The sequence below is a fragment of the Nelusetta ayraudi genome, unplaced genomic scaffold (genome assembly GCF_046127955.1).
Source record: "Nelusetta ayraudi isolate G7.1 ecotype Tasmania unplaced genomic scaffold, CSIRO-AGI_Nayr_v1 ptg000136l, whole genome shotgun sequence".
In the NCBI taxonomy this organism is placed as follows: Eukaryota; Metazoa; Chordata; class Actinopteri; order Tetraodontiformes; family Monacanthidae; genus Nelusetta; species Nelusetta ayraudi.
Window position 1 is genome coordinate 2,769,378 of NW_027466186.1, and position 24,698 is coordinate 2,794,075.

At 43.0% G+C, this 24,698-nt stretch overlaps 5 protein-coding genes across 7 annotated transcripts; 4 read left to right on the forward strand and 1 right to left on the reverse strand.

The window, feature by feature from the left end:
• The first annotated feature begins 82 nt into the window (after window positions 1-82).
• On the forward strand, window positions 83-1,866 carry mrpl32 (mitochondrial ribosomal protein L32). Its single transcript, XM_076012905.1, has 3 exons — window positions 83-257; window positions 456-652; window positions 1,314-1,866. The coding sequence occupies exons 1-3, from the start codon at window positions 164-166 to the stop codon at window positions 1,563-1,565; spliced, it is 543 nt and encodes a 180-aa protein (XP_075869020.1). The 5' UTR covers window positions 83-163; the 3' UTR covers window positions 1,566-1,866.
• A 1,022-nt stretch (window positions 1,867-2,888) lies between these two features.
• LOC142879536 (protein NLRC3-like) lies at window positions 2,889-8,116 on the forward strand. Of its 2 annotated transcripts, none has more exons than XM_076012896.1 (8): window positions 2,889-3,180; window positions 3,421-3,540; window positions 3,840-5,639; window positions 6,051-6,212; window positions 6,602-6,775; window positions 7,245-7,418; window positions 7,717-7,752; window positions 7,798-8,116. In XM_076012896.1, the coding sequence occupies exons 1-7, from the start codon at window positions 3,104-3,106 to the stop codon at window positions 7,721-7,723; spliced, it is 2,514 nt and encodes an 837-aa protein (XP_075869011.1). In that variant the 5' UTR covers window positions 2,889-3,103; the 3' UTR covers window positions 7,724-7,752; window positions 7,798-8,116. The 2 variants fall into 2 exon arrangements, with proteins under 2 accessions (XP_075869011.1, XP_075869012.1); XM_076012897.1 differs by having other exon boundaries at window positions 7,801-8,116.
• Window positions 8,117-8,627: 511 nt separating this feature from the next.
• Window positions 8,628-10,262, forward strand: LOC142879544 (uncharacterized). The gene is given in 2 exon segments (XM_076012906.1): window positions 8,628-9,143; window positions 9,594-10,262. Coding segments are annotated over 2 exon segments (483 nt in total). The 5' UTR covers window positions 8,628-9,009; the 3' UTR covers window positions 9,943-10,262.
• Window positions 10,218-13,273, reverse strand: ccdc127a (coiled-coil domain containing 127a). Of its 2 annotated transcripts, none has more exons than XM_076012902.1 (4): window positions 13,110-13,273; window positions 12,206-12,340; window positions 11,750-11,994; window positions 10,218-11,652 (listed from the first exon to the last, which is right to left on the reverse strand). In XM_076012902.1, the coding sequence occupies exons 2-4, from the start codon at window positions 12,333-12,335 to the stop codon at window positions 11,206-11,208; spliced, it is 822 nt and encodes a 273-aa protein (XP_075869017.1). In that variant the 5' UTR covers window positions 12,336-12,340; window positions 13,110-13,273; the 3' UTR covers window positions 10,218-11,205. The 2 variants fall into 2 exon arrangements, with proteins under 2 accessions (XP_075869017.1, XP_075869016.1); XM_076012901.1 differs by having other exon boundaries at window positions 12,206-12,343.
• Window positions 13,274-13,406: 133 nt separating this feature from the next.
• sdha (succinate dehydrogenase complex, subunit A, flavoprotein (Fp)) lies at window positions 13,407-20,744 on the forward strand. The gene is made up of 15 exons (XM_076012899.1): window positions 13,407-13,536; window positions 14,176-14,259; window positions 14,764-14,925; window positions 15,034-15,177; window positions 15,411-15,575; window positions 15,679-15,827; window positions 15,961-16,085; window positions 17,023-17,191; window positions 17,684-17,879; window positions 17,985-18,156; window positions 18,279-18,397; window positions 18,905-19,016; window positions 19,112-19,242; window positions 19,369-19,482; window positions 19,941-20,744. Exons 1-15 carry the CDS (start codon window positions 13,474-13,476, stop codon window positions 20,025-20,027), a joined length of 1,992 nt encoding a protein of 663 aa, XP_075869014.1. The 5' UTR covers window positions 13,407-13,473; the 3' UTR covers window positions 20,028-20,744.
• The last annotated feature ends 3,954 nt before the right edge of the window (window positions 20,745-24,698 follow it).

A 24,698-nucleotide genomic window follows, 5' to 3' on the forward strand; every position in this document is an offset into this window, starting at 1 on the left:
CTTGTATGTCGAGACGCTAGATGGCAGTGTATGGCTATGAGCTTGTACCACGTCAAAACACAAAGAAGACTGCGCCTGTCGCCTTTTGATGACGTACTCATTGCCGTGACCGTGAGCTGTTTGACATGTTGTGAGAAAGGAAAGCGTGCCGACAACGGGGATAATGAATTTGGCTGCTGTTGTACACAATCTGAGATGCTCTTTGCTTCACATTGAACGTTCACTGCTGCAGGTGACCGGCCTCGATAGGCAGCTGGGTGAGTTCACTTGACTTTGGTCCGGACCTTAGCGAATTTCTTTGCTAATCACGACACCAAGCTTTGTCCCTGACTCACACACAAGCATGCAGCGTCTTTCTGGAAGTCACCATCACATCCCACCGTCGCTGCGTCGTAACATTTATACTTTAACAGCAGACCATGCAATGAATAATCTCTGTGTACTACTGTGCGTAGCCCCAGCACTGGCAGTGAACGGTCCCAGCCTCCTGCCTCAGCTCAACAGGGAGGACGAGCTGGAGGAGCAACAGAGCCCGGAGCAGTCTGCAGGACTCTGGGACAACATCCTATGGATGGCAGCACCGAAGAAGAGGCGTACCATCGAGGTCAACCGCACCAGGAGGAGAGCTGTGGAGAAACTACTGAAAGTCAAGGTGCAATAATTGACTTATGTCCCCCTGTCTTTTTGTGACATATTTATCACCCTGTGTGTGTGACATAACTTAAAATTCCACATGTGTGTCATATTTAAGTTTTCCAGACCATTTAGTGTGCCAGTTTTTGTTGTTGTTGTTGTTTTTTTTTTTTTTTTTTTTTAGCTTTGCATAACAATTGGTTTGGCAAATTGACAAAGCATTAATAGTTGGCTACGGTTAACAAAGACTGACTTTAAGACATGATGAAGGCATGCAGCTAAGTGTGTTAACTAAAAAGTCGACTGGCTGCTTGAGGGAAGGGGTTTTTTGTCTTTTGTTTGTAAGGTCTATTTCAGCATTTTATTTATTTATCTATTGCCAATGTGATCAATAAACTGCATTGCCATGCAAATGCACTGGTTGTCTATCCTAGCGAGGAGGGGTTCCCAAAATATGTAATTTTTTTTCAATGTCATCATAGTCCACAATGAGAGTTGTTTCTCAGTTGTCTGCATTATCAGCAAACTAAAAGTCTAAAAGCATCAACACTGTGTTATTTTTTTTTGCCATCATAACAGTGAGTCATTTCCTTATGCCATGCAGCCCCACAATGAATGTTTTAAGTTGTGTTGAAAGAATTAAAATTTCATTTCTTTTTTCCCCTCCATCCCTCTGTCAGACCAACATTGAGCCGTGCCTGGAGTGTGGCCATTTGAAGCAGAAACACATTTTGTGTGGCTTCTGTTATGCCAAGGTATGCAAGGAGACGTCTGCGATACGTCGGCAGATTCAAGGAATGGAAGGTGGCCCTCTGAGGGCACCAACAATGGAGACCGTCATCCTGTATGAGGGGGAGACACCAAGTCAGAAGGACAAAGACAAGAGGATTGTGGAGAGACCCAGGAAAAGGCCTGCATGGTTCAGCTTCTGATGCTTCAGTGTTGTTAGAAGGGTGTTTGTATGGCAAACCGTCAGACTGACATTCAGCTGGTTAAATATGTATCGTTGGAATACATACATTTTGTCCATTCTGTTAACCACGAAAGGAATGTTGTTCGATCAGCACTGACGTTGTGCTTATTGGACAAAGGAGTCTGGAACAATACATGCTTTATTTTGTCTGTCAAACGTGTGATTCATTCATTTGTTCTTGTTTCAAATTATGTTTAACAAGGAAAAATAAACTGTTGTGCTCTGTTTGAATGTCACAATAAATTTGGGGGTAAAAAGTATTTTCTGTGTATATTACATCACGTCCAGCAACACAATAGCAATGGTGCAGCTCTTAGTTTTAACAGTTGAACTTAGCTAGCAGGATTTTTGGAATGTTTTTGTCATCAGTGTTAAAATTTATTTCAGCCTTTTACAGTGATAGACTTTTAACTTCTGATCACCACATTTAGAGTTTCATGTTGTCTTTAAGGCTCTCACTCCGACCAGAGAGAAGGCAGTCAAAGGCTTTTTAGTGGCAGCAGCTTCTGATGCCAGAAAGTCTTTTCAAAGTGGTGGCTTCCGGCATTGAACTGAACCTTTTGGATTTGACTGTCAGCTGCTCTCATATAGGCTCAAACAAGCTGATGATTGTGAACACTCAGCTGGGACCCTGCCAGCACCAGAAGACGACTAGGTGAAAGGGCTCGGAGATAGAAAGGCTACCGTCGTGGAGGTTCAACATTTTGGCAAAGACAAGTGTAAATAAACTCTCTGACGTGTCAAACAGAAAGTAGGCCTCTTTAAGGATGTAAACAAACAAAAAAAACAGCAAAAAGTGAGAGGTGTCACCTGAAGGGTGCAGCAGCCAGCATTGGAATTGTGCTGGTGAGGCTTCAGTTCACGCCGTCTAAAGTGTGTTTATGGCATCAGTTTCATCAAGGTGAACGTTAAAATCATTCATATTAATAAAGCAAAGTTTCCTCCTTGCATTTTATTACACGTGCATCTTGTTTATATGCTCCTCCGCCCTCACTTTTGAAATATTCAAACTTTGAATTTTATTTTTATGCCAATTTTTGCACGTAAACGTTTTTAGTGAAGCAGCCACATGCATAGCAAATTATCATGGGGAAACCTGAAATCGTTGTGTCTGGAGACGCCACTCCAGTGCTCCCCGCTGACAGACTGAGGAGGATAAAGAGATGACGCTCGAGCTTATCAGGAGAAAGGAGTCGATGGCGCTCTCTGGTGTAAGCTGTGAGGAACTGCAGTTTGACCCCCGCTTCTGTGAAGTTCCTCTGTGGTTTCAAGGAAATGGCCAGAGAGAAACGGTTGGGGTTGGGGCAAGAGACGCGACAACAGCAGGGAGAGGTGCTGACGGTGAAGTGAGAGCACCAGCAGGTGAGTCGCGGCTGACTGATAACTCGTGACATCTGATATCAGCCAAAGCAATCGGACTTGAGTCTGTTTTACTCCTCGGGACGCAGTTTCTTCGCGTTTTCTCGATCGGAAGTGGAACTCCACCAAGGACAGAGGATGAGTGATCGTACGGAGGAAGATGAGGAAGATCTACCTCCAGTCTCCAGTGAAGAATCTAAAGCGTCTGAAACGCGGTATGAAAAGAAAACTTGGACTGGTTCAATGAATGTGACTGCAGTTCGTCTCACTGTTCAAACTGTGGGTCATCTAGAAAAGCAGGGATCTGGTGTGAGAGGAACGACTTGTTTTTTGTTTCTTTGTTTTTAAATGATTGATATTAATGTTAATATTACTGCTGACTATAAACAGCTTTTTGGGGAGATTTTTTTTTTAATCGACTCTTAGCACATAATGAAAGAATGTTTGTGTTGCAGAGTGCAGTTCCAGGAACAGGAAGCAGAGTCTCCACGGTCCAGCTGTTTGTCTCTCAAGAGTGGCTGGTCTAAAGACATACCACCAGACTTCAGTAATGAACCTACACCACCTGAGACAAAGTAAGAATACATGGACCAATTTCTTCTTTTCTCCTCTCTTCTACCTGATACTGCTGGGAATTTTACCCCCCCAAAAATTGTAGTTATTAAACGTTTTACTTGTAAAAACAAAATAAGTACAAACTCTGACAGGTGTTTATAACTCAAATGCAGTACGATCAGGCACAGCATGAAAAAGGGCTGAAACAAATAATTGACTCAAGTTGATTAAAAAAAATGTATTACAATTTTCCTGAATCAAAAGTTTTGTTTCCCAAATTTTGCCCTAATTTAACACTATGGGAATCCTGTGTCCACAGGAGGAGGAAGAAGAGTTGTGGTTGTGGGGAGCAGCAGCTGCAGGAGCTTCGAGAGCAGCACAAGATCAGTCTGGAAAAGAAATGTGAGCGTGTGACTGAAGGTGATGAAGCTGGAAGTGAAACCCTCCTCAATAGCATCTACACCGAGCTCTACATCACAGAGGGACATAGTGAAGAGGTCATCAGCCACCATGAGGTCAGGCAGCTGGAGATCATGACCAAGAAGAGCCTCCACGAGCATCCAATCAAGTGCAGCGACATCTTTAAAGCCTTACCTGAGCAGCAGGTAGCTGTTAGAGTGGTGCTAACCAATGGTGTCGCAGGGGTTGGAAAAACCTTCTCTGTGCAGAAGTTCACTCTGGACTGGGCCCAGGGCCTGGAGAACCAAGACCTTCATCTGGTGGTTCCTCTCTCATTCAGGGAGCTCAACTTGGTCAAAGAGCAGCACTACAGTCTTCTGGACCTAATCCATGTTTTCCATCCGACGTTAGAGAAGCTCACAGCAGAGGAGATGGCTGTCTGGAAAGTTCTCTTTATATTGGACGGCCTGGATGAGAGCAGACTGTCTCTGGACTTTGAGGACAATGAGGTTGTGATTGATATCACACAGAAGCAATCAGTCAGAATTCTGATAACAAACCTGATCAGAGGAAATCTGCTTTCCTCGGCACTGGTGTGGATAACTTCCAGACCTGCAGCAGCCAACCAGATCCCTCCGTCATGTGTTCACAGGCTGACAGAAGTGCGAGGCTTCACCGATAAACAAAGGGAGGAGTATTTCAGGAGGAGGCTCGGAGAAGAACATGTGTCCAGCAGGATTATCTCACACATCAAGGCCTCTGGGAGCCTCCACGTCATGTGTCAGATCCTGATCTTCTGCTGGATCACTGCCACAGTTCTGGACCACATGTTGAGCTTAAATCAGAAAGGAGAGCTGCCCAAGACCCTCACTGACATGTACTCATACTTCCTGTTGGTCCAGACAAAGAGGAAGAACCAAAAGTATGATGGAGAGCATCAGACCACAGGTCCACAGGAGTTGACAGTGACCGACATGGAGGTTCTTCTGAAGCTGAGCCAGCTGGCATTTGAACATCTGGAGAGTGGAAACATCATGTTCTACAGGGAAGACCTGGAGAAGTGTGGTCTCAGTGTCAGTGACGCCTCTGTGAGCTCAGGAGTTTGTACAGAAATCTTCAGAAGAGAGGGCGTGATCTTCCAGAAAACAGTCTATTGCTTTGTTCACCTAAGCGTTCAGGAGTTTCTGGCTGCAGTCTACATCTTCCACTGTTACACCAGCAAGAAGAGAACAGAAGATGAATCCCTGGATGTGTTTCTGGAGAGGATGATGGAGAAATCCCTGGAGAGTCAAAATGGTCACCTGGACTTGTTAGTTCGCTTTCTCCATGGACTCTCTCTGGAGTCCAACCAGAGGCTTTTAGGAGACCTGCTGGGTCACACCGACAACCATCCTGAAACCGTGCAGAAGGTCATCAACAACTTAAAAGAGATGAACACTGAAGACATCTCTCCAGACAGAAGCATCAACATCTTCCACTGTCTTCTGGAGATGAAGGATAACTCAGTACATCAGGAGATTCGAGAGTTCCTGCAGTCAGAGAAGAGATCGGAGAAGGAACTTTCAGCCATTCAGTGCTCAGCTTTGGCCTACATGCTGCAGATGTCGGAGGAGGTTCTGGATGAGTTGGACCTGCAGAAGTACAAGACCACACAGGAGGGACGATTCAGACTGATTCTAGCTGTGAGGAACTGCAGAAAGGCTGTGTTACGTTTAGTGAGGTATGTCGACAGAATCGTCGAAACAACTGAGAAAACAGGAAGTGTTTACCAGTAGTGTGTGTGTGTGTGTGTGTGTGTTTAAATAATGATCCAGGTGTTAAAAAACCTCCGTATCAGCTAATGCATCCAGCAATTCAAATGCTCCACTTTTACACAGAATTGATGCAGCACTCTGCCTTTTCAATCGGTCAATCAACTTTTTGTCAAAGCACTAAATCACACTCAAAGGTGTCCCAAAGCTCTTTGCAAAATCAAAGAGAAACCCAACTGATCCCTCTTGATCATTTCTTTGGATGAAGCTCTGGTGGAGATGCAGGAGGCATGAATCCATTTTGCACAGGGGTGAATGATTAGCAAAGCTATATCAGTCGCTTTGGAACACTCATAGATGCTGTTGTCTCCTTCACTCAGATTTCTCTCAGAGAGTCACTGTGAAATTGTGGCCTCGGCTCTGAAGTCCAGTCCCTCCAATCTCACACTCCTGGATCTGAGTGGCAACAACCTGAAGGATTCAGGAGTGAAGCTGGTCTGTGCTGGACTGGAGAGTCCAAACTGCAGACTGGAAGTTCTAAGGTCAGTTCTTCATTTGTCCTGGTGGACAGTGTGTGTCTGCAGATAAAAATCCAAAATAGACTCCCAACATTTTGTCTCGTTGTGATGGTCAATTTGTCTCTCAAAAGATGACTGAAAACAGCTGCAACCACACAAAGGACTCAGACATTATGTTCTATGTTCACTGCTGATTGCAGACTGACGTTGACAGTGCTGTTGTTATTGCGCTGAGGATTTAATGAGGATTTATCATGCTGCCAACATGATAATGATCTACTGTGGCACAAAGTCTCTTTTCACCACTCAGTGATCCGAACAGAGGAATGTGGAGCTGCACATTTGGAAAATCAACACAGGGAGAAGTGACTCTTAATGTGACATTTATACATTTATATTTACTCTTTATTCAGATTGAAGGACTGCTGGCTGTCAGAGGTCAGCTGTGATTGGCTGGCCACAGCTCTGAAGTCCAACTCTTCCCACCTCAGAGAGTTGAACTTGAGCTGGAACAAGCTGCAGGATTCAGGGGTGAAGCTGCTGAGTGAGTTTCTGCAGAGTCCAGACTGTAAACTGGAGACTCTGAGGTTAGTTCACCCTCCTCCATCTGTAACTTCTATTAGTTGCTATTGTCTTTATCTTTTTCAGTTCAGTTTTGTTGGGAAATTTCATTTGTAGACGTTCTGAAACTGGGTTTAAACGTACAGTGTGTAAAATTCTGTCTGTAGGGCTGAGATTTTAGATTGTAGCGCTCATTTGCTCCACTTTCACTCTCCCAAGCTTACCACTGAACTTTAGTGGTATTTGTGCATCAAAAAATATTTAGTAGTTGACAACAAGCGTGAATACACATAATTAAATGGGGCAGAAACAATCATGCTGCTGAGTGATACATTATTCTACTGTTATTGTTGTGCTTTTTGTTCAATGAACATTATAGTGTTAAAGAGACTAATTACTTTTTCATTTTAAATACTGTAACACTCTCTCCACATGCTCAAATGCAGCACACAACCAGCTATGCATTTCACTCACCATCATTTGCTTTTTATTCAGTTTGAGGGGCTGCAAGTTGTCAGAGGTCAGCTGTGATTGGCTGGCCAAAGCTCTGAAGTCCAACCCCTCCCACCTCAAAGAACTGGACCTGAGCAAAAATAGTCTGCAGGATTCAGGAGTGAAGCTGCTGAGGGAACTTGCTGACAGCACAGACTATAAACTGGAGACTCTAAAGTCAGTACTGGTTTGGAACCTGTGGATGATGGTTTCAGCAACAAACACAGTTAATAACACAGCAAGGATCACCATCCTCCTTGTACAGTTTGACTGGATGGTGACAGTCAGCCAATCACATACTGTCCAGCTGACAGCCAGATGGTGGTCTTTATTCATCCAACATCTGCTGGCTGAGAGTTTGATTCTTATAAGCAGTGAATCCATCATCTCAACGAACATTGAACATCTCTGTGATGATGCATTCAATTACTCAGCTGCAAGTTGTGACTCCTGCTGTCTCTTGTTCCCTCTCCAGATGTTGAGGGAGGATGGCTTGTTCCAGATGATGCACCAGCAGCAGCAGCAGCAGCAGCAGCAGCAGCAGCAGCAGCAGCAGCAGCAGCAGCAGCAGCTCTGACTGGAGCTCAGGGACAGTGAAGAGGAGCGCTCCATCTAGCTGTGGCTGATAGAACTACAACACTATAACTTGGTGTTGGACACTCTGGCAGTCGGATAATGTTTGTCGAAGCTTGTCTTTACTTCCAGTCTGATCTAGTTTGACCAAACAAGCTGCTGTGGTTAATAGGAGAGAACTCGTGCAATTATGAATTACTAAGTTGTATAGTTAATACCACAGCTTTGTTTTTGGGATGAAAAGGGTTTGTGTGACTTTTTTAAAAATGTTTTATTACACCAAATAAAAAGCTTATATAAAACATGTTGTTTTGTATGAAACAGATAAAGTAATTCACATCAGCTGTGATCTGATCACAAATAAATCCAGATCAAAGATCCGGTTCATGTGGGAACAAAACAAGTCCAGTTGCCAGAAATCAAAATGATTTTCCCTTTGTCACACTCAAACTCTGTCATTCATGCGTAGGTTAGGTCCATGCTAAACAAGAAGTTAGCCAGTGGCCTGTTTGCATGTGATCAGATCTGCTTCCCACGGCTCTGGTGTGGATAACACAGATGTGCAGCAGATCAGATGCAATCAGATCCCTCCTTCATGTGTTGACAGGCTGACAGAAGTGCCAGGCTTCATAAAAGGAAGATTATTTCATCAAGGCCTTTAATGGAACCATTCCTTGGCAATGACAAGGTGATGAGGATCTTTGGATGTTCCCCTTGCACTTAAGAAACAAAACCATGGTCTGCACATCACATGACCAAAAAATGTCCTATTTCTCAAATGCAATCCAAAAGGGCATCTTGGTATTTGGAGCAAATAAAGCTATGCCAATGGGAAAAAAACTATATGAGATTAATAATTTCACTCAGGGAACGCTCACTACTCAGGTGTGTATGTTTGTGTGTGGGTGGAAGATGGAAGGGGCGCACAGGGAGTCACGTTTGGCCTCCATGACTCATGGAAAGAGCTCATTTTCAAATGTCCTGCATACCTAAAGCAACGTCACACACAAATTGATGCTGATATAAACGAGTAAAAATAGAAACAAGGCTTGATACTTAAGACATTGCCTGCAACACACACATCTCAGACTATTTGACACACACACTTTTATCACAAAAACAGCTTCACGGCCAGATCCGTGGCTCAAATCAGGCTAAACAAAAGTTAGTGGACCTCTCCTCTTTTTTTCCGAGTATGCATTGTGTAAGTAGAGACGGCAGCTACCTGGTCAACTCCTATTGCCAGCTCCAGGAGGAGAACCAGTGGAAGAAGGAGACCTATCATGCGTACTGGCTGAGCCTGGTCCTGGAAACCAGACCACAATACAAGTAGGTGTTCTTTTGTTTTTGCATGCATTACTTACAATGTCATTGTATCAGGGTGCAGGCATACAAAGTCATGACCACTAGGGCAGCCAGCTGTAGACAAAGCGTGGAAATACAAGTTAAGTGATTACAGTAATGCAGCTAATTGGACAACTGCTGTGCTGTCTCTGTTAAGATAAGTCATTTTCTGGTTTTAGCTCATTATGACTTCACTAATATGATGCCAGGTGCCTGAGTCCTCACAATCCAAGGAGTAATAATCAAAAAGTGAGTTCAACTTCAGCTAAATTGCACCATTGAACTCATATTTAAACTGATGATATCCCAGCATATATCACATCTCATTTGCTATCAATGCCTCTCCTGCACTAAGGGTCCGGCGCAAATGTAATTTAATAATTCTGTCAAGTGGACAGGATTAAAAATCCCCGGTGTTTCATGACTGTGTTCCAGGCTGTAGCTGTCAGAGATGGACAGCATTCAGAGGCAGAGTTACAAGCAGCAACAGGTGGCCCACTTCATGGTGCAGAGGAATCCCAGCCAGACCCTGAGCCTGGGGCGTTATAACGGTGACACGACAACACACCAGCTGCCCTCCTGCACCACCGGCAGGGGGCTTCGTCGTGACGTGAACACCTCTGGGCGCACGCTGCAGGAGCCAGTCGCACGTGAGGAAGGACGTCGCGGAGCGGATGAAAAGGAAGTGGCCCCGCTCGGCAAGCCAATCAGAGGGAACTTCTGCGCTTTGAGCCTGGTGTCTTCACCAAGGGAAATCTCTCAGCGAGCGCCGAAAAGAGAGTGAAGTGAGGAAGTATGACACTGGCACTGTTGCTTAAAAGCGAGTAAATTTATGTACGAGAGCCACTCGTGGGAGAAAATTTGAAGAAAATCATTCGGTAAAATATAACGCTGACGCCTACAAGCTCACAGCTGTGCAAGACACACTATATTCTATACTTGTATTGAAAGTGTAAATTTCTATCTTTGGTCAATGATGACTGAATAACGGTGTGTCGATTTAAGATATATTTATGTGTGTATTTCACCTGCAGTTGAATGATGGCCCCAGAGTTTGACTGAGTGCAATGAGATTTATTAAAACAAAAGAAAAAAGAAAGCCAACAAGTCAATGAATCCCTCTTTAAAACAGTACTTAGGAGTATTTCACAGTATTGTGTAACGTTGCCCATCCAGCATGTTTGCAATGCATCATCATCTGTGAATTATCAGACAGCGATCACAACAATGTGAAAAGGTTTAGAGTATATAGTAAAGAATTTACAGTGATTTTGTTTCAGGAACATTGAGTATTGTAAACACTTGCCGTATGACTAATGTATTGTATTGTATTGTATATGTAACGGGATTGAGACGAGGGGTGTGAAAAGCTGACCATAGCCGTGAGCTTCTAGATGCATCCTTTCATGTTTTATCCTGTCCTGCCAGTGAAACACTCGTCAAGGACTATCAGTTAGGAGCAGATGCAAAGTGCAGCCAGTAATCAGAAACACAGAAAATTGGACTATGAGTAAATAATGTACCATCAATGAGAAGAGTAATCTGAGAGGAACAACAGATTCCAGACCGTAAGAACACCTTACCTGAGTTATTGGCATAATGGATACTGGTAAATTCATTTTGGTTGCATGAAAAATATTGCTTTTCCTGCAGTAGTTTTGATACATGATCATGTTTTTTTTTTTTTACCCAGCACATAATGTATGATCATGCTAGGTGGAATATGTTTTTTATTTGGCGGGAAGATCTTTTGTATTAAGGTTTTACATCCAATGTGGATATCAATTCATCAGTGCATGGCATTTTTAAGTTAATTAAAGCTAATGAGTCTGACTGGAAGCTATTAGTTCTGCCTGTGGTCGTCATGATATTCTGTTTTGTCTTGTTCCAAGCATCAACTTTTTAAAGAGATTAAAAGCAGGAACAGTACCCGTTGCATCCTGATCAGTAAAATCCTAATGACAAAAATAAAGTATTGTTTACTTCCAGTCAGATTACTTTCAAAATATTCCACAATCACAAGCATTAGTGCGTGTTTCTTTGATGGTCACTTTGTGTGGGCTTGGATCCTCTTCGTTAATATGGCTTCTTCAGCTCTTTTGTGCTTCTGGAGACTGACCTGCAGCCGCCAGTACTTGAGGTAGACCCACATGAGGCTTCCATTCTTTCTCTTGTCTACGTTCAGGACGTCAGCACAGTGCGTATCCCTGTCAAAAATATCGTTTAGATCAGATACTAGGTCCAGTTCTGCCCCAATGGGTCCTTTGGCTGCCTTTCGCAGCAAACTCTTCTCCATCTCCCGTCGTTGTTCTCGCCGTTGTACGTAGGAACAATAGATATTCTGCCGCTCCACCAGTTGACTTTCAAGTTCCTTTAGAGTGTCAACGGCTTGGTTGTACCAGCTGTCCTCTCGTTGTAGTGCATCATGCAACGCAGCCCCTGCAGCACCAGAATTTACCTGTCTTTCTTTCTCTTCCTCCAGGACATCACGCTCCTTGTAAGTGAGAAACGTTGAGGTACGACATGGTCAAAAGATAAAACATAGCAGCACTATTTTGCTTGAAGCCAAAGGGATAAGACAAATTTTTTACCTTCTGTAGCTTCTTCCGTTCCTCCATCAGATGCTGGCTTTGCGAGGCTATAGCCTGCTTGTACCCACTCACCCTTTGCCTCTCCTTCTCCAACTGCAGTTCTAGTGTAGCTACTGCCCTGCGCCTCTCTGTCAGTGTCTCTTTGTAACGAGCTTCCAAATCACTTTTTATTGCGATTACATCTTTGTCAAATTGGGCTTTGGATTCCTGGATCTCTCTCTGAGACTCCCGGCTCCAGATCCAACCTGCAGATGTGTTTAGCATTAAGGGATGGGAGTGAAAATTTGCACCATTATTCTTGATTGTCACTGATTGTGATTTGTGCAAGGAAAAAAAAAACATACACCACAGCATACGCATTACAATTTCATGCAAGTGCTTATGGGAGTGTACGATGAGCAAGTAAAATGTTTGAAATTGTTTAACACATGCATTAGAATATGTGAACTGACTTACGAAAGGCTGCCAGTCCCAGCATGGGGACCAGCAGGGCGTAATTCCATTGGTTCCCATCACCAGCTCCAGCCCCTCGCCCTCTGGCGTCTGGTTCAATGTTCCACCTGGGTGGGTCATTTAAGTTGTTCATGGAGGCTGCTGCCACACAAACACACACAGAGACATAAAGGCAGAATTAAACAGAATTAGAACCTACAAGTATTAAAATATAACGCATTTGCAAACATTTTATACACTTTTACGAAGCTAATCATTACGTTAATGTTGTGATAAAGTATTAATTGGACTGATCTTTTAACGCTCATGCTATGTCATCGAACAATGTGTCAACTGTATGCAAAACACACTACTATCGGTACATAAAATATTAAAGATATAAAAAGTTTCTTAAAAGAATCTCCTAGGTCACGTTCATCAATATAGCATAACGTTTCATTGAAATTGTTTACGCACTACAAAACCTCATTATTATTATTTTTTTTTAGCAGCGTCACAGCACCAACATGGCCTTGTTATGCATTTATCAAGGCTATAATTTCAGCAGCCAAATGTTTTGATTTTTCCAGCAACGAACAAGCTAAAACACGTTTGAATAAGATATTTGACACAGAGAAACTGTATCTGTTTTGAAAGCTAGACCTTTCTCATGTTGCCAAAACACACCGAAACAGCAACGTAGTGTGAAAAGTGTGAAACACCTTTGAATTCATCTTTACTTCCCCAGTTTGACAGCCAAGCTAACCACCAACACGGCTAGCTATGTGTTTGCAGCTAACATTTTAGCGTGCTTAGCGAATGCTCTCTAAAGTACAATCAAACGCTTTAGAATGGTTGTCACACTTAGAATATGAAAACGTGTCAAATTGTGCTTGAAATGGAAAAAAAAAATGGTACCATGTCTCACCTTCAATCTGAAGTCTAGGTCACTTATACATTCGCTTTTGCACAACACGTTATACAATTTTTACAGTCAGAAGTCGCTATCTACTTGCTAGGGGGGGAGGTGGCATCATCGAAAGACTTTGCTATAAAATTACAATAACCCGATAACAGTTATAATTTTGAATGTTTTCATATTTTATTTTTACATACAAAAATCTTCTAACTAAAAAAAACAACAAACAAACTTAAATAACAGTTTTTTTTCTCCAAAAAATAATTATTCAACGTGAAATATGGTCACCCCTATCTTAGTTGGTGGAATCGTCCAGTGCAACAGAATATCTCATCCTCCCCGGTCAGCCTGAATCGGTCCTTCAGCTGACAACATGGCGAGTGTCCGTGCAGCCTCTTGCCTTCTCTCCAAGAGATTAATATCTAAAACAACATCGGTAGGTTACAACTAAACTTTCATTCTTTCGTTTGTCTGTTTGTAAATGCTCTGGCTGTTTTCTATCCTCGAATTGCTTTACGAGCTGTTTTTTACTGTTTTCATAACCAGGAGTTTCTGCCTTGCGTAATCTGTTACGTAGCCCTATGTGCTTCAATGTGACACCGCAAAGAAAATGTATTTTCCTCCAAAATACTGCTGTCATTGGGTATAGAAAGTGGTCTCTGCTGTGGGAAATATTAGTTTGTTGGTAAACGGTCAACGTAATGACGGTGTTTCAAAGCAATAACAAGCGAAGCCTCTTTGTCCTTGCACAGTCCTTACTTAGCTGCATGCTAACGCTTTATGCAATGACAACAGTAGCGGTTGTCGGATCGTCACGTTATTCTGTTTTTCATATGCAATAGACGACCACAACATCCATTAAATACAGATAACGTTAAATTTAAACACCGTGACATTCTTTCTGTTGCCTGTTGTGGAAGAGTTGTGTTGCGTTAAGTTGTAAACATAAACGAGAGCTTGTTATTTTGCGTAAACAGATTGTGCCAGCATGCAAACTATTATGTATTTATAATTTTAATTATAGGCGAGCTGATGTTTAATTATATGATTTTAAAAGTGCATTTTGCCTTGTCAGGTCCCTGCTGCTGCAGCTCATGGCTCCAGGAACTTTCATTTTTCCATCTATGGCAAAAAGAATAATGCCAAAGTCTCAGACGACGTGAGTCAATATTGGCTTTTCATTGATTTTTATTTTTATTTCGGGTATATAGTTTATTGTAGCTTTAATGTGTACAGCAGCTTGTTAGATATATGAAAAGTATTGTCTTTGGTAATAGTATACATGGTCAAGCACGATTATTCATAACATATGAGCATGCCTTAAAAAACAAAAAACATGCAACACATTTTTTTTTTAACCTAAACTCTGTGGGGGCTGCAATCTCGCCGCATCTTATTCTATCTCCTATGTGATTCGCATAAGATCACAGGATAACATTGATACTGAACAGTTGGATAATTGCATTGATCTCGAGTGTAACTAATTGATAGAAATAGGAATACTACCTTTAAGTTACCCACTCATATTTAAATCAGTGATCGACTTTTCACATTTAGCTTTAAACATTGGTCTGCTCAAAATGTTTTCTTTTGAACTTGTGCTTCCTGTTCTAGAATGTGCACAGGTCTTGCTCACACAGACAAATCCTTTTATTGTTTTCAGATCTCTACACAGTACCCAGTTGTGGATCATGAGTTTGACGCCGTAGTAGTGGGAGCGGGAGGAGCAGGACTCAGAGCCGCTTTTGGCCTGTCAGAGGCTGGTTTCAACACCGCCTGCATCACCAAGCTCTTCCCGACCAGGTCTCACACTGTGGCTGCCCAGGTACATCATCGCCATCGTCCCTGCATCACACGTTACCGCAATCGGTTGCAGTGTGTCTCTTGGGTATTGGATTGTTGCTGATTTGTCAAATGTCGGTCTGGCCAACAGGGTGGGATCAATGCAGCTCTGGGAAACATGGAGGAGGATGACTGGAGGTGGCATTTCTATGACACAGTGAAGGGATCCGATTGGCTCGGAGACCAGGATGCCATTCACTACATGACTGAGCAAGCGCCTGCCGCTGTAGTGGAGGTGAGAATTCATGCCCATCAGTCATAGTAGCTGTCGCCATTGGCGCCAAGGTGTCGAGATTTTGCACGTGGCAAATGGCAGCGAGTCGCGCCAGCACCTCCTAGCAAAAACATTAAATAAACAGCCCTGTTTTTTGATATTGTAATTGTAATTGTTATCTACTGTGAACCAATACTTTGTTTTAGATACATTAGCAAATTGTAATGTTGTTTTTTGCTGTTCCTCTTTCCCAGCTGGAGAACTTTGGCATGCCGTTCAGCCGCACTGAAGATGGAAAAATCTACCAGAGGGCTTTTGGCGGCCAGAGTCTCAAGTACGGGAAGGGAGGCCAGGCTCATAGATGCTGCTGTGTAGCTGACAGGACAGGACACTCGCTACTCCACACACTTTATGGAAGGGTAATTCCAAGCACAACTGGTCATATCCACACCACTGTCTCTACATGAGGGGATCAAGCGGCTCACTTCATGTCTCCGTTTCCCTACTCTGCCTTCTTTACAGTCTTTGCGTTATGACACCAGTTACTTTGTGGAGTACTTTGCCCTGGACCTCCTGATGGAGAATGGCGAGTGCAAGGGTGTTATTGCTCTCTGCATGGAGGACGGATCCATCCACCGCTTCAGATCCCAGAACACTGTCATTGCCACTGGGTAGGCCCTTCTTTAAAATCACCAGAACGAATAACCAGTTCATTCACAATGTACAACAGACAACAGTAAACATTTTTTTTTTGGGGGGGTGGGTGGAGGTTGATATTTAAATCAGTCGATTCCTTTCTTACAGAGGTTATGGAAGAACCTACTTCAGTTGCACATCTGCTCACACTAGTACCGGAGATGGAAATGCAATGGTGACCAGGGCTGGTCTGCCCTGCCAGGATTTGGAGTTTGTGCAGTTCCACCCCACAGGTGAGGAAGATGTTTCATGCTAACTTACTGAACCAAGTATTCCAGCACTGACAGGATCAAGTGATCGCTATTACACAACCCTGGGTGCCCTGGGTGCTCTTAATATTGGTCGTCTTTGACACTACGAACCCATCTCCTCTTAACGTATCTCTCGTGGCCATCATAACAAGACCGTGCCATAGTGTTGTTGTTGATCTGTACAGCTACCTGGTTGGTGCACAGCAGCATCGCAAGTCTGTTTAAGGCTCTTTGCAGATTGCATTCTACTTGCGTTTGACATTTGAGAGTTCTTGAAGTAGTTCAAACAATATCACAATAAAAACAGTTTTGCTGTGGGTTTTAATTCCAACAGTTAATATGTAAAGACATGAAACAAGACTATTAAAACATTGAAGTCTGTGCTTCAGTCCGTCTGCCCTTTTAATTAATATTGTCATAGTCCTTTTGCACTGTGGGTGAAATGTAAAAACCTGTTCCTGTTATTTCTGCTGGACACTGGACACCCGTGGCCTCCCTCAACCACGTGTCCCCAAGGGAGGCCACGGAAGGTGAAACGGCACTTAATATAGTTGAGAGCTTTGCTGTTGACGAAACAAGTTGGCACTTAATGGCCTTGTTCCAGAAGTGAAAACTGGACTTCAAGTGTGTGTTTGTTTTCTGCCAAAACACCAAGACACTGAATTGGGGGCAAGTCTATGTCACTTTGTCGAATGAGACATTCACATACCAATGGCACTTATGACTTCCCTAGCAATGAGCAGTAAAGTGTATATTGCCTCTCTCTTTTTTTTAAATTTTTTTTTTAAGAAATGTATTTAACCAGTACATAAACATTTTGAATAAATGTCCATAAACAGCTTGAATAAAATTCCGTTCTTACAGCCGCACTGAGTCTTGTACGTGCGCTCATCCGCTGTAAACGTGTAAATCTTCCCAGGGATCTATGGAGCTGGGTGTCTGATCACAGAGGGCTGTCGTGGCGAGGGAGGGATCCTGATCAACAGCGAGGGAGAGCGTTTCATGGAGCGCTACGCACCCAACGCCAAAGATCTGGCCTCTAGAGATGTGGTGTCCCGCTCCATGACAATTGAGATCAGAGAGGGCAGGTATGAACCGTAGAGCACATACACTAGCTGTCAAAAGTTTGGACACATGCATTCACATCCATTCTGATTTAATGGTTGTTGTTTTTTTTTTTTTAATTTTCATGACTATTTACATTGTAGATTGTCACTCAAGGCGTCAAAACTATGAATGACGACTTATTATGTATTAAACAAAAAAAGTGTGAAATAACTCAAACAACTTTTATATTTTTGCTGATCTATAATAGCCACCATTCATTTAAAATATATATAACATAACATATTTAGGTATTTAACATTTTTTTCTTTTGCCATATAAATCCACGTATCTTGGTCATATATTTGATGTCTTCAGTCTGTATCTGAAGTGTAGAAAGTACTAAAGATAAAGAAGAAACAGGTGTGTGCAAACTTTTGGTAGTGTACATAAAGTAGATAATAAATTAATCTGTGTGCTGGAGCTGAAGTGTTTTTTTATTATTTCTAATATAATTTCTATCGTAACATTTTTAGGGGTGTGGGTCCAGAGAAGGACCACGTGTACCTGCAGCTTCACCACCTACCCCCCCAGCAGCTGGCCACAAGGCTGCCGGGCATCTCGGAGACGGCCATGATCTTTGCCGGAGTCGACGTCACAAAGGAGCCGATCCCCGTCCTGCCGACCGTCCATTACAACATGGGCGGCGTTCCCACAAACTACAAGGGACAGGTCGGTGGCAATGCGCGTTCATGAGCAAGCCCTCACTCACTCCGTCGACCCCCCACTCCCCACCCACCGGGGTTCTCACACAGCGATAAATGCGTCCTCTTCCAGGTCATCACACACGAGGATGGAGCGGACAAGGTCGTTCGCGGGCTGTATGCCTGCGGCGAGGCGGCATGTGCCAGCGTCCACGGCGCCAACCGGCTGGGCGCCAACTCGCTGCTGGATCTGGTGGTGTTCGGCCGGGCCTGCGCCCTCACCATCGCTGATGAACACAAGCCCGGTGAGAGATCGGCCTTTCGCACCAGTACTTTGTGAACAAACGCTTGCGCCCAAGAAGAAGGAAAATGGCTGTTTGCACCAAGAGTGAGTCTGATTTGTCGTTTTTATTTTTTTCTCTCTCAGGAGAGAAGCTGTCCCCTCTGCAGGCCAACGCAGGAGAGGAGTCTGTCGCCAACCTGGACAAGCTGAGGTTCGCTAATGGGAGTCTGAGAACTTCAGAGATCAGGCTCAACATGCAGAAGGTACACACACGTGCACGCGAGGATAAAGCAGCAGCAGTTTAAGTTAAGATAGCGCTAAATAGAACTCCTCAGTAGCTGCGTTTCCATTGCAGTTTTTCGCGAAATAAAAGCAAAGTACGATTGAAATTTGCAGCTGTTTCCACTGAATGGTGTGAAGCGCATAAGCAGTGAACTGGTCACGTGACCCCCTACGCCACGTCTGGTGACGTGTAAATTCTGAAAAAGTGTTTCCATGACACTTTAGTGATATACCTCTGTATTGATACGTCTGAAAAACCACCTCATGAGAGCGTAAAAACCTTTTAGTGATATTTGAGAGGTTTTTCAAAGTTTAGGGGTTTCCATGACCAGTTTTTTTTTTATTGCAATACTTAGGTTTTGCAATTCTCGGGGTAATGGAAACGCAGCTTCTGAGAGTGTTTTAATCGTTGTGCTTAATCAACTGAGGTGTCCCCCCAGTGCTTTTAATGTCTCACACTACGTGCTTGTTGTTGCTGTGTCATGCAGACAATGCAGGCCCACGCCGCTGTGTTCCGTACCGGTGCCGTCCTGAAGGAAGGCTGCGACAAGATGGATGACATTTACCAGACCATGGAGGAGATCAAGACCTTTGACAGAGGTACGGCAGCAGTTCATTCCCTTCTTCTTCTTCTTCTTAAGATTTTCCCAACGCCCAAAGAGTTGCCACAAATGTCGTTGGATGTGTCTTTTCAGGAATTGTGTGGAACACAGACCTGGTTGAAACGCTGGAGCTGCAGAACCTGATGCTCAATGCCGTCCAGACCATCCACTCTGCTGAGCAGAGAAAGGAGAGCAGGGGTGCCCACGCCAGAGAGGACTTCAAGGTTTGTCGATGTGTTTGTTATTTTTGTTTGTTTTTTTTCCTCCTCGTTTCCTTTTTTCATTTCCCTTGTTTAAGGTATAAAGGGAAACGTCCCAAATTGCAAAGTCTAATGTCGACTTTATTGCAGGACCGTGTGGATGAGTTCGACTACTCAAAGCCCCTGCAGGGACAGGAGAAGAAGCCTTTCGAACAGCACTGGCGGAAACACACCATGTCCTACGTCGACGCAAAGACTGGCAAGGTACAAACTTTTCCTTCCAGTGAACATTGTGTTGCTCAAACCAGGGTATTGGACCACTGTTGATACCCCTCTTCACCCTTTAGCATTCATCCATTACTCAGGCGTAGCATCCATGCATGATTGATAGTCCTCCCAAAAATGAATAGGCATGTATCGCAAGTCATCTGGTTACGGAAAGGCTTTAGTTTCTCTTCCAGCTGATACTGATGCTCCTCGTGTGAAAAGGGCAAAAAACAATGTCTCCCTGAGTTAAGAGGTAGAACACACACCTGGCTCAAGTTGTTAATATTAATTAAACTGGTAACTGGGTATGAATGCCCTTTGTGACCTCACTAGATAATGCAGAATTGACGTTAATTAGGTGAAGGATGGTCTTTCCCCTTTTTGGGGAGTTGACTGACAGGTTATTGCTGAAGTGATTTTGCATAAAGCGGATGGTTGTTTCTGTCTATTCCCAGGTGACTCTGGAGTACCGTCCCGTCATCGACCACTCGTTGGATGAACAGGACTGCGGCCACGTTCCCCCGGCAATCCGTTCCTACTAAGAAGATGCGCGCCTCCTTTCATCTCTTACCTCCGATACACTATACATGCAGTCATTCACAGTTCTGGAGATAGCTTTCCTGTGATTGTGGTGAAACGTTAAGATAAAAAAACAAATCATGCTTGCATGTGTATCTATATATTTATGATCTGTCTGTGTGTATCAACTTCATGTTCATCTCCACCTTGTCTATGCCTTGATTGAATTTGCAGCTGATCGTTTTCAACATGATTTGTGTGACCTCTCAGTTTGTGTGAGTGGTTAATTTGCATATATGTATATAAATAGATATCAGGACTTGAGACAAGTGGATGTTTCTGGCCTACAAGTGAAGAACAAAAATTGCACAGCTGACATGTGTTGCACCACTTAAGCATGGCCTTATGTAACAACGCCACACCTGTGTTTTCCTATTTCAAAATACTTTCGATGCTTCCTGAGTAGAACGTCGCTCTCATGGCTTCTGGAAGTGAACTGATAAACGCACATTTGGTCATGGAACCACATAGGGAGGCTTAGGCATGTAAATACTTCTTACTATACTTGTAAAAGGACAATAAACACGGTGAGCTTTACTGTATGTTGTTGCTGAGCAAAGGGTTTCAATTCTTGTATTCAGTTGCCTTAGGTTTTACGTAGTATTACATGTGGTTCAGGTGATTTGCGTCTGCCTCAAACTCAACTTAACATCGAGCTAATAAATATATCTAGACTCGGCTATTGGTGTTTATTAACTGTAAACCTTTGCCAAATGCAGCAACTTGTTGTGTAGCCTCACTTATGCTCATTTCATTTTCATACACTTACCCCCTGATATTGTTTCCTCTGGATTTTCAGTTTCTAAAGGGCCAGTCTGATTAAACCTATGGGGGATTTTAGTGTTTTTGACAGGTGATCTCCCAGAGTCTTGAAATTATCCCAGAGAGTAGAGGTTGTGTCACAATGAGGACGGTAAATTGCTTGAACTTGCAATTACCCACTTATTTTGGCTTTGAAGGATGCACTGTGTGTATTGAGAAACTTCTGCCATGTATCTTGTTGAAAGGGAGACATTTGCCTGTACTAAATGACGAGTTATTTTTTTGCTTCTGTTTTTGACATTTGTACTCGTCATACATCAAATAAAGTTCACACATGTGGAAAAGTTAGCGGTTTTATATTTAAACTCACAGTGTACATAAGAACCCAACAAAAGTTGTAGGTAACATGGAAGAAAGGAGAATCAATCAGTGTAATCAGATTTGTTAGATACTTATATTAATACTTCACAGGAAATCACATTAGCATTAGCATTTTCACAGAGCGTGTGATTGTTTTTGCCGAGGAGTTTCACTGCTCTTCAAAGGATTTGACTAACTGATACTGTATATTACTGATTTTCAAAATGCACGTGCAGTCTCAGGCCTTTGAATGTACTGTCATGACTTGTAGCTTTAACGGTATTTACGTTGAACGTGCAACCCACCGCAAGGGGGCGGCAGAAGCACGGCGTGAACTCACGAGGGGCCGACAGCGGCACTGAACCGTTGTTTACTCACTGCGTTTCTTCAAAATGGACGTCCACTTACGTTGGACACTTACGTAACACTGTCGTTACTAATGTCACAGAGGGTGGAAGTCAATGACAACGGAGGTGATGGTGAAGTATTCAACATCTGCTACTACGCAAACCTCTTCCTGGAAACCCTCCTACAGAGGCCATCAATAATGACTGAATAAACAGTGAAGTAACCTGAGCTTGTTTCAGATCCAGACCAATTGAAACTCACAAACCTTTCCTTGTTCTCTAAACGTCACATGCGAAAATGTTTAATTGTTAAAAAAAAAAGAGTAGTATTTTTTTTCAAAATGATACCACTCCCTGGGCTGAGAGAGAGCGTTTTAGAGAGTGATTTCTACTTATTGCAGTTATCTTCATAGTTTTGCCTTACTCAGTTTACCGCAGTAAACAGACCTTAAAAAGCCGTTTTATAGTACATTGCAGTCGTGGTTGAAAACACTCTCATTCTTGTCCTGTGTTGACATTCATCAGGCAAAAAGAGTTACTTTACTTTCTTTTTGGTTTTTTGTTTTTTTTGATCTGGTACTGGACTAACTCGAACCACAAACCAGGAAGTGCCTGCACTCCTGCACTACACAGAGAGATTATACGTCACGGCCTTTTGATGAAACATTCTGGTGTTGTGCGCAACCGATGGACTGAGTCTTCTAAGAGAAGCTCATTTCACTTTTTCTTTTGCCTCTCCGGAATGGGTTTAAACATTTGTTTACGGAGCAGGAGATCCGGGTCTACTGGAAATTGTCAACTGTTTCACGCACTTTGCGTAAAAGAACTGAACCAAAAATGAGGGAATTCATGCCGATTCTACTCCGGTGTTTTGGTAATTCTTGTCCCTGCATGACTGCAAGACTTGAACTTGAAAAATGAGATGTGCGTGGGAGGTGCCAGTCGGTTTGGCTGCTGAAACGCAGAGGCATGTCTTCAGGACTTTGTAATGGCGAACACGAAATACAATCTGGCCTTGACATTGTCTTAAGTATGTCAGGTTTCGTAGACAAGAAATGCTACAAAGCGATACTTTCTGAGCAATACGGAGAGACAGGAAAAACGTTTATTCTTTTTTTAAAAAACAAGTCAGTTACAATCTGCATACATCAACCGTGGTCCTGCGGTCACAGGCCACAGCAGAGGAAGCAGAAGATACAACCACTGCTTGTGCTGTACTCTGGTTGAAACTGAGGAGGAGAAGGGGTTGAAACAGTAAAAACTCAGATAACGAGTGTACAAATCTACCCTTGGGATAAATACGTTTGTGATTAAAAGAGCGCTGGACAGGAGAATGAAAAGAATGACAAGGAAAAAAACAACAACTTATGCAACAATTTAACATTTTTTCCCCCCTCACTGTTTTGAACGCGAGGAGAATAGAGGACCGCGTTCGCAGGCCCGACAGTGATCATATTACACACTGGCCTCCGTGGAAGGAACTCTTTGTGGATCGACTCTCACAAAGAGGGCTCTGTCGGAGTGGCATGTCTGTAATCCCATAGTGAGATGAAAGGGAAAGCGGGAGGGGTGGCGGGGAGAGATGAGACCAAAGTATGGACTGCGCAGGGAGGGAAGGTGAAGATAAAACAAACTTTATCTTATTGTGTCACTGGAAACGATGTGTTGAATTTATGAATTGGAGAAAAGCAATCCAAAGGGTGAAGGGAAGGGAAGCCAGCAAATGTTGGTGCGCAAGCACGGACGGGAAGCGAGGGCGGGGCTTTGAGGGGGAGGCTTCCAGTAACTGCAAACATTTGGAGGCACTTTAGACACGCTGTAAAAGACGAGGAAATGCAGCTTTAGACTCGCGTCACGTCTCTGGGCTAATGAGACTTCAGGCTACACTTCAGTTTGGTTTTCCCAAAGATCCCAGACCATATCCATTTTTGTATTGTAGTTTTATTTTTTTTTTTTATGCAGTGGAGTTCTCTCCCATGCTAATCATATTGAAACATACACAGCGGCATATTTAGGCTTCTTTAGGAAAGCAAAGGAATGAAATAATTAACTTGTTTTTAAACTGGTATTTAAATTTTTTTTTTTTTTTTTTTTTTTTTAAAGGTGTGCAGTAAAATTAGCCCCTTCTTTCACAAATGAATTAATGTTGAAGCAGTCGGAATGACTGCTGTCTGGACAGTTGCAGACACTTGACATTAGTGCATTTCATTTGCACATTCAAATCACACACACACACACACACACACGACAGCAATGATTTCTGGCAACATACATTTATTTTATTTGTGAAGAAATCTGGTGGATATGTGATGAGCTGTTTTGGCTTTGATTGAGGAAAGAATATACATACATTGCATAGCAAAAAGAGACATGGTACACACATTACAGCGTACACAATAGAATATCTGGCCACGTGGTGATCTGGACTCACACTTTGTGATTTTAGCCTCACTTTTAGAGGTGAGCAGTGGCTTCTTGCCAAAACTGAGTGTTCAGACAACATGCTAGTATATCAGATATTTTTGGGCTTAGTCTGGAGGCCTTTCTTCCATAATCTGTGTTTACGTTTCTCTTTGCACCGGCCAAAGTGGCGGCTTTCAAAAGTAAAAAAAAAAGAAAAAAAGCAAAGCCAAAAAAAATTAACACACTTCAGCTGCAGCTTTAACGATAGTCAATTGTAGATTACAGACACACTTCTCATTTTGTCTTTGTTAACTGGCCGGTGGTTGATTGATCCATCATTTTTTCGGAGCTTTAGCACGAAAGCCTGTTCCTCCTTCGTCAACACTCTCGAGAGAAACATGACAGACAGACGTGACACTGCCCTGCGCCCTACACGATTGGCCTGTATCGTCGAACTTTGGAAGACGGACTGGAACATATCAATTTCTAATATCACACAATGTTTGACCGACCAGCAACTCGTTTCATCCACTGGCCCCCTTTCAGAAGAAGCTGTGCATTTAGTTTTTGGCTGGAAGGAAGATGAGATCTTTGATTATAAATCACTGTAACTTGAAGACTAGATGCTATAGTATGCCCTGCACCAACAGATATAGACACAGGCTGATTTTAAATGTGCTGAAATAAAAAAAGAAGGTTTTTTTTAAGCATACATCAGGGAAATGAGTAGTTCATTTGTGTAAATTTAAAGCCATATCTTAT

Bases quoted from the DNA above. Each gene is read 5' to 3' on its own strand.
- mrpl32 (XM_076012905.1), top strand. From the start codon at position 164: ATGAATTTGGCTGCTGTTGTACACAATCTGAGATGCTCTTTGCTTCAC. The intron at 258-455 runs GTGAGTTCACTT...TACTGTGCGTAG, and splicing joins CGGCCTCGATAGGCAGCTGG to CCCCAGCACTGGCAGTGAAC. The intron at 653-1,313 runs GTGCAATAATTG...TCCCTCTGTCAG, and splicing joins AGAAACTACTGAAAGTCAAG to ACCAACATTGAGCCGTGCCT.
- LOC142879536 (XM_076012896.1), top strand. From the start codon at position 3,104: ATGAGTGATCGTACGGAGGAAGATGAGGAAGATCTACCTCCAGTCTCC. The intron at 5,640-6,050 runs GTATGTCGACAG...TCCTTCACTCAG, and splicing joins GCTGTGTTACGTTTAGTGAG to ATTTCTCTCAGAGAGTCACT. The intron at 6,776-7,244 runs GTTAGTTCACCC...CTTTTTATTCAG, and splicing joins TGTAAACTGGAGACTCTGAG to TTTGAGGGGCTGCAAGTTGT.
- ccdc127a (XM_076012902.1), bottom strand. From the start codon at position 12,335: ATGAACAACTTAAATGACCCACCCAGGTGGAACATTGAACCAGACGCC. The intron at 11,995-12,205 runs GTAAGTCAGTTC...ACACATCTGCAG, and splicing joins GCTGGGACTGGCAGCCTTTC to GTTGGATCTGGAGCCGGGAG. The intron at 11,653-11,749 runs GTAAAAAATTTG...CTCACTTACAAG, and splicing joins AACGGAAGAAGCTACAGAAG to GAGCGTGATGTCCTGGAGGA.
- sdha (XM_076012899.1), top strand. From the start codon at position 13,474: ATGGCGAGTGTCCGTGCAGCCTCTTGCCTTCTCTCCAAGAGATTAATA. The intron at 13,537-14,175 runs GTAGGTTACAAC...TTGCCTTGTCAG, and splicing joins TAATATCTAAAACAACATCG to GTCCCTGCTGCTGCAGCTCA. The intron at 18,398-18,904 runs GTACACACACGT...TGTGTCATGCAG, and splicing joins TCAGGCTCAACATGCAGAAG to ACAATGCAGGCCCACGCCGC.